Source organism: Octopus bimaculoides, chromosome 10 (genome assembly GCF_046866305.1).
Source record: "Octopus bimaculoides isolate indiv1 chromosome 10, ASM4686630v1, whole genome shotgun sequence".
In the NCBI taxonomy this organism is placed as follows: Eukaryota; Metazoa; Mollusca; class Cephalopoda; order Octopoda; family Octopodidae; genus Octopus; species Octopus bimaculoides.
In genome coordinates this window covers 85,619,461-85,627,380 of record NC_142937.1, presented here as the reverse complement: position 1 = coordinate 85,627,380, position 7,920 = coordinate 85,619,461, and the positions used below count along the sequence as shown (strand labels likewise).

Here is a 7,920-nt window from a genome sequence, read left to right as displayed (position 1 = left end):
ATATATATATATATATATATATATATATATATATATATACATACATATATGTATGCATATGTATGTGTTGTGTGTGTGCGTGTGTGTATCTATCTTTTCATGCATACACACACATACACACACATGCACACGCATACAATTCACGTACACACGCTCGCGCGCGCGCGCGCGCACAGTTTTGCATTCATTTAACAAAAGAAAACTAGAAACAATCTTCTCGTATGTAGGCAAGACGTTTTAATATAGGAATACGCAGAAGAGAAGGGGCGTAAAACAACAACAATAACAACAACAACAACAGCAGCAGCAGCAGCAGCAACATCTACAACAATAACAAACCAGTTTTTGTAGTTTGTTTTACAAACATCCAACCGGTGTTTTATGTATTCGTGTTAAAGAGGAAGTGATTTTTGTGCGTATGCGTGAGTGTGTGTGTGTGTGTGTGTGTGTGTGTGTGTGTGTGTGTTTAGAAAACAATAAAAATTAAAAGTAGAAAACAATAAAATTAAAAACAAACACAAAAGGGGTAAAAACCAAAAGCAAGAAAACAGACCCAAAGAAAATTGAACAAAAATACAGAAAACAAATTAAAAGTTTACGGGACGGACACACACACACACGCACGCACACAAAGCTTGAGTTAAACGTGTGAAAATTATCGCTCCTGCACGCTTTACATACTACGAACATTCATTCAATTCATTATAGTGGGCTTGGATCATGCATGTAATTATATATGAGTAATTTTTTTTTTACTACGTTTACCAATAAATACGCAAGATTATCCGACGGTGACCAAACCTCAAAAACTTTCGGTTTTATTTCCCCTGTCCCCCCCTCTCTCTCCCCCTCTCTTTCTCTCCCACCCTACCTCTAATCTAAACACATACATACATACGTACATACACACATACATACATACATACATACATATATATATATATATATATATATATATATATATATATATATATATATTTATATACTCACACATATACATACATACATACAAATGATTCAAAATATACATGTATTACATACACGCACAGAGAAAAGCGCTCATACTTAAAAGATTATAGAATGCACACACACAAACACAAGCACATACACACCCGCACACATGTATATATACATATATATTATATTCATTCTATAGATACTACATTCACACTTTCTTCCACTCCACAACGGTGAACAGAGTGAGTACTTGGTGGTCGTCTTTTACAAGTTTAAGCTGTAAACAAACTTTGAGAGTTTCTTTAAAAAAAAGTTGAAGAAAAAAAGGTTGAAGAAAAAAAAAAAATACTCTTGAAAATTTAGAAAGAAATGTCACCGTTTTGCTGTGAGTCACAGACTTCAAAACTACTACAACAACTTGGGTCATTGTACATTCTAACTCTGACCATACAGACAGTTATCAGTACAGGCTCTACGTCGTCTGATCACCTCACTATTCTACACACTAACGACTTTCACAGCAAATTCCAGCAACTCAACAAGTATTCCTCGCTCTGCAAGCAAAAAGATATTGATGCCGGCCGTTGTTATGGAGGTATCGCACGGATCGCTACCAAAGTTAAGGAAATACGAGGACAGGATCCCAATGTTCTTCTACTGGATGCCGGTGACCAATTCCAAGGAAGCTTCTGGTTCCATCATTTTAAAGGATACGCGTCATCATATTTCATGAATGAGATAAAATACGATGCCATGGTGAGTAAGATGCACTGTTCATCATCATCATCATCATCATCATCATTAGCATCGCGGTGATGATGATCATCATAATTTCTTCTTCTTCTTCTTCTTCTTCTTCTTCTTCTTCTTCTTCTTCTTCTTCTTCTTCTTCCTCTTCTTTTTCTTGATTTAATCTATCTATCTATCTATCTATCTATCTATCTATCTATCTATCTATCTATCTATCTATCTATCCATCGATCGATCGATCAATCGATCCGTCAGTCTGCCTTCTTACCTACCTGCCTGCACACCCGTCTATCTGTTTGTCTGTCTGTCGATTCGTCTGTCTACTTGTGAAACGTAAACATCTGTTCATTCATAGACAAATACGCGCGCGTGCATGTGTGTATGCAAACCGTATGTGTACGCTAGTGCAAAAGTTAGCCGAGTGGATATAGTGACCAATAAGCAGTGAATGGGTTCGTTTCTTATTAGCAGTAGCGACTGTATCCAAGGGTAAAACACAACTTTCCTTGCTATATGACCACTCATTGAATATCCCTTTGTTTTCGTTATCTAGCTGTTATAAGTTCAAACCGTCCTATGGACTTTTGATTAGAGAATATTTTTGGCCACCTCGTGAAAATTTCTATTATGAATACACACGTACTCCCCTTCCCCAACACATACATACATACATACATACATACATGCATGCATACACACATAAATACATACGCGCAAGCATGCATGAGTAAATGCATGCATACATACATACACACGCGCATGCATGCGAACATACATACATATATACATACATGCGTACATACATACACACACGTATGCATGCATGCGTGCATACATACATACATACATACATACATACATACACATATGCATGCATGCGTACATACATAAAAACACGTCTTTCCGCCCAGACATTACTCTCCTAGAATCGATGCCCCTTGGAGTTAATATTTTTTCTGAAAAGATCGAAGATCGATCTGCAAAGGTTCAAGCTGAACGTAAACCATCAAGTCTAATTAGATAACACACACATACGCACATACAGACACGCATACACATTCACAAACCCATACGTATACACTTACCCACAGCTGCCCACGTACACACACACGCATTTAAAACGTATATTAAAGTTGTCTTTAACAAGTTATTAAACTGCCTTCAGGGGTGAGGTTCCTCCTCGGATGTTTAAGGAGTTTTAAGGAGTATGGAGCTATCCTTTTGTGACAACCACACTTAGTTCCGCTTTGGCCCCAGATAGCAGTAAGTGTCAAGGACTTTAGTGAAGGATTGAATAGCAGAAAACGATCATGTGGCTAAGATATTCAGGATTCGGAGTAGAGCTGACCCCTGGACATGTGTCATATAGACTCACAGCTGGTAGATATGATGTTTACCGGAGGCGTTGGGTTAATCAGCCCTTGATGTCGGGTTAACCGACCTTTGATGTCATGTTAACAGTCCTTGATGTCGTGCTAACTATCCCATGATGTCATGATGGTCAGCTCTTGACGTCATGTTACCCAGCCCTTGACGTCGTGTTAACCAGCCCTTAATGCCGTGTTGACCATCCCTTGATGTCGTGTTAACCAGCCCTTGATGTAGCATTGACCAGCCATTGATGCAGCGCTGATCAGCCCTTGATGTCGTGCTAAGCAGCCCTTGATGTCGTGTTAAAAAGCCCTTGACGTCGTGTTAACCAGCCCTTGATATCGTGTTAACAAGCCCTTGATATTGTGTTAACCGATCCTTTCTCCCTACATAAAAGTTAAATAGTTTCTGCGATTCAAGGGTAAGGTCGAGAGGGCAGTGAATAAGCAAAATAAACAGTAGATAAACCGACAGAAAGCAACTAAAAACAAACCCTGTATCTTTGCCAAGAAATATCACACATCTTCAGATTTTGGCAAGGAGGTTCACAGTTGCTGACGCCTAATTAAAAAAAAAAAAGGATGGTACATGGAAAGAAGAGATAGTGATTTCAAATGTTGGCACAAGGCCAGTAGTTTCGGGGGAGTAGGCTAGACGCGATTCCATCAACCCCAGTACTCAACAGGGACTTATTTTTATCGACCCCGGACGGATTAAAACAAAGTAGACCTCGGCGGAATTTGAACTCAGATCGTGAAGACTGATAAAAAGCTGTTTAGCATTTCGCCCGGCGTGCTAACGATTCTTCCAGCTTGCTGCATTGTAAAGAGGAAATATTAAAATGGTGATGATGAGCGTGTCCAATCAGGCCTTTCGCGATACCCTTAAATCCAGAAACTTTTCAATACCCCTTCGTATATATATATATATATATATATATATATATATATATATATATATATATATATATATATATATATATATATATATATATATATATATATATATATATATATATATATATATATATATATATATATATATATATATATATCAGGTGATTAAACTGTATGGATAATACCATACTTAATTCTGGTGCCTAAACTTAAGTACCATATTCACCTGCATCTAAATTTTATATATATACTAGCAGTATAACCCGACCTTGTCCGGGTGTGACTTATTATGCCATCTACGAAAAGTCTTGCTAGCTGAAAATCAACTAAAAAAGAAAGCCTTACAACGAAAAAACCCTTATGATGTAAATATGTTCATAATTCAAAAGACGATGAAATTAATAGGGAAAGTCTGAAGGCTGTTTTGCGTAAAATTATTAAGCATACGTAAATTTCATCCATGTAATTGGCTATAGAAATGCTTGTGCAAAACAACTTTTTGCGCTGCACTGATTATACATAGCAGGGTAATCCCTTTTCACAGGAGCTAGGATGGCAATTTGTGATGAAGCAATTGCTGGCGATCTGTTGCTAAACAGTTTTGCCAGAATTCTATCAGATTGGGCAGAAGGTGTTGATGCACCATTTTGCATTATGTTCAAAGTAGCTACTGGAATGTGGTGAATTGCTGCAGTCTGTGGCTGTCATTTTAAACCGGTTGCTGTCTTTCCCCAGCAAACTCTCTTCTTTGGAGGCATAATCTATGTATATATTAAACAGAACAACAAAAGTTATAATAGATGGCAGGGTCGGTACTTTTCACATATCTGTAACTTTTCAGATTAACACCTGCACGATTACCCATCCCTAATCCTAAACCTAATCCTAACACTAACCCTAACACTAACCCTAAACCCTAACCCTAACCCTAACCCTGACCCTAAAAAACGCAACCGTAACATTAATCCTAAACCCTAACCCTGACCCTAAAACCCTAACCCTAACACCCTAGTGAAAATCGTGGTAAATTTACAAAACATTGACGAACATGAGTTATATTTTACTGAATGATTGTGTACTTGCACGTGTATGCTTTTGAGAGAGCGAGAGAGGAAGAGAAAGAAATAGGGGTAGTTAAAAGTTTTCTTATGACTGCTTCTCTTCACTGCCTATTACTTCATTAGAAATCTAAGGATGCACATAAGCACATAATAGAGAAAAATGAAACAAATATGGACGACTTGCTCCGAAACACCACCGAGTGGGGAACACTTCTCAAAAATAACCTGCAGTTGTTTACTTCAAAATTCCTACATGCTTGAAATGTACATACATCAAGGTACATTTGTACAAAATTTCATGAAAAAAATATTCATTTTCCTGGAAGTTAAGAGGAATTTCCGAATATTGTACCCTACCCCCTTCCAAAACACTTTCACTGAAAATGTTTGTATATTTGGAATCTACATAATAAATGATATATGCATAGAAAATTTCATAACAAAATATTCATTTTTATGAAAGTTATGACCTTCCAAAGTTGGGGGATACAGCTCTGTAGTTATGCCATCAATGTTTTGTAAATATACCACGATGTGAATGATTGTGTTTAATTGCACGTGTATACGTTTGAGAGAGCGAGAGAGGAAGAGGGGGAGAAATGAATAGAGATTGAGAGCAATGTGTATGTTGTTGTCACAGGTCATGTATGTGTGGTTGTGTGTGTTTTTACGTATCTATGTTATGAAAAATAGGTAAAGAATACTGAGATGAAAGTTTAATCTATGACGTTGTATGTATCACTTTCTCTCTCTCTCCCTCTCCCTCTTTAACTCTTACTCTCTATATTTTTATGTTGAGCGCATGTGTAAGAATTGCGTTCCAGGTAGCAGGGATGAAATATAAAAGTTGCTAGAAGCAACAGCCAAATCTCCCTTAAATCACACAAAGTAAACGGAATTTAAAAAATCTAATTACTGCACTGGAAAGTTCACATCGAGAAAATTCCATTGATGTAAAAATTTTTACGAAAAAGTGGAAAATGTGGATTTCTATAAACTTTCAAAAAGGCTTCACACAAACACACAATTTCAGATTTATATATTAAGATATACAAAATGGAACAAGAACGCAAAACTTCCGGACAGTTAGGTGATACAAAACAAAACATCCAGATAGGCGATACAAAGAAAATAAGGACGGGTCAAAAGGCCAGCCATGTCACTCTGTGTCACTCTGCATCTCCCTGAGAACTATGCTAAGGGTACGCGTGTCTGTGGAGCTCTCAGCGACTTGCACTTTAATCTCACAACTAGGATGTTCCATAACACGGTTATGCTTTTGAGCGAGACGCTATGTTGAATGTGATTGTTGATTGAGTGTGCTAGATTATGCCATTCGATATAGTTCATTGTATTTTATATTTGCTATATTTTCTGGAGTGTGAAATTCTTGGCTAGACTTGATTTACGAGCCTGATTAAGATTTCCCATGTTTTTGAGTAACGAGTATTGTGGGCCGCCTACACTTTTTTCTGCAAAATAGGGGTAGCTTATCCTGTTCAGGCTATATTATTAGCATTATCCTGCGTTTGAGAATTTAAAATCACTTCTTTAACTTTCTAAGACATCTCAACGCTTCTAAAAGCAACCTTCGTTTGTTTGTTTACGTTCATCGTAATTTGAATTTAACAAAAAGTGATATTTTCAATTACTTTTCATTGGTTCTTTTGAGATTTTCCAGTTGCTGGATGCCCCTTCTGGTCTGCTGCCCGTAAAGCCCATGGTTTAATCCGATTCTTGCTGATGTGACTTGTATTTGATGTTTACTTGGAACCTCATTACCAGTGATTCTCAACAAGAGTCCAAATGGCCCTTGGGAGTCCAGATGGCCCTTGGGGGTCCATATAAGATTTTGTTGTTAAAATTTATGAGCAATAAATTGCTTATACTTTTACAACACACAGAATACTTTAATTTTCTTTAAAAACTATTCTTAATAATATTTCATTGTAAAAATAGAATAGGATGTTTTTCTTTGTATACATCGAATGACTATGGCAATCCAGCTGAGTAAACTAAGAACCAAAGAGGTCCATTGGCAAAAATGGTTGAGAAACACTGCTCTATACGATCGCCCTTCTTGCCAAAACAGAAACTAAATTTCTCTCTGTTTAAGTTTGTGTTATTGACATTTGTGTGTGTGCGTGCGTGTGTGGTACGGTTATGCTTTTGAGCGAGACGGTTTGTTGAATGTGATTGTTGATCGTGTTAGTTTACGCCATTCGATGACATAAGTGTTGCTGATGACTTGTTTAGCCTTGGACAAACCTCGATCGAGCAAAATTTAATGACCAAAGAGAATCTAGTAGTAATCATCCAGTCTTTTCTCTTCCGGGCATAGTGTATCGAGGATAAAATTATCTAATGTGTTATTCTTTTTAAAGATAATATAATGTAAACCTTGGAAGACTTGACAACTATTTTTACCAGTTCGAGTAACCTCAGTGAGGATTCCTTGTTGATTGATGCAAAGGATAATGATGATGGTGGTGTTGGTGGTGGAGATGGTATTCATTTCTTTTATTTTTTCTTTTACTTGTTTCAGTCATTTGACAGCGGCCATGCTGGAGCACCGCCTTTAATCGAACATATTGACCCCAGGACTTATTCTTTGTAAGCCTAGTACTTATTCTACCGGTCTCTTTATTCTATTGTTCGTAGTGTTGTTGTTGTTGTTTCTGTTGTCAGCAAATGATCAAAAGCAGTCCATTTCTGACCACTCCGTATTTGTTCAACGTGTGCTAAGATGTTAGAGAGTGATTAAAGGAAGATTTGGCTGTTATTTCTAGAAGGACGAAGGACGAGTGACCATGTAGAGAATTTGTTGGTTCGATGGTAGTTGTTGAGGTGGTGGTGGTGGTGATAGTCGTAAAGGTAGCAGTGGT

At 37.3% G+C, this 7,920-nt stretch overlaps 1 protein-coding gene across 2 annotated transcripts in view; it reads left to right on the top strand.

Moving 5' to 3' along the window:
* The first annotated feature begins 1,001 nt into the window (after positions 1-1,001).
* The window catches only part of LOC106871337 (snake venom 5'-nucleotidase), a 59,102-nt gene continuing 52,183 nt past the window's right edge, over positions 1,002-7,920 (top strand). For both annotated transcript variants that reach the window (XR_016243473.1, XM_014917738.3), the window contains exon 1: positions 1,002-1,713. Coding sequence is in view for 1 of the 2 variants with exons in the window: in XM_014917738.3 (XP_014773224.1) it covers positions 1,327-1,713 (387 nt within the window). In the remaining variant the exon portion in view is untranslated. The remainder of the gene's footprint in view (positions 1,714-7,920) is intronic.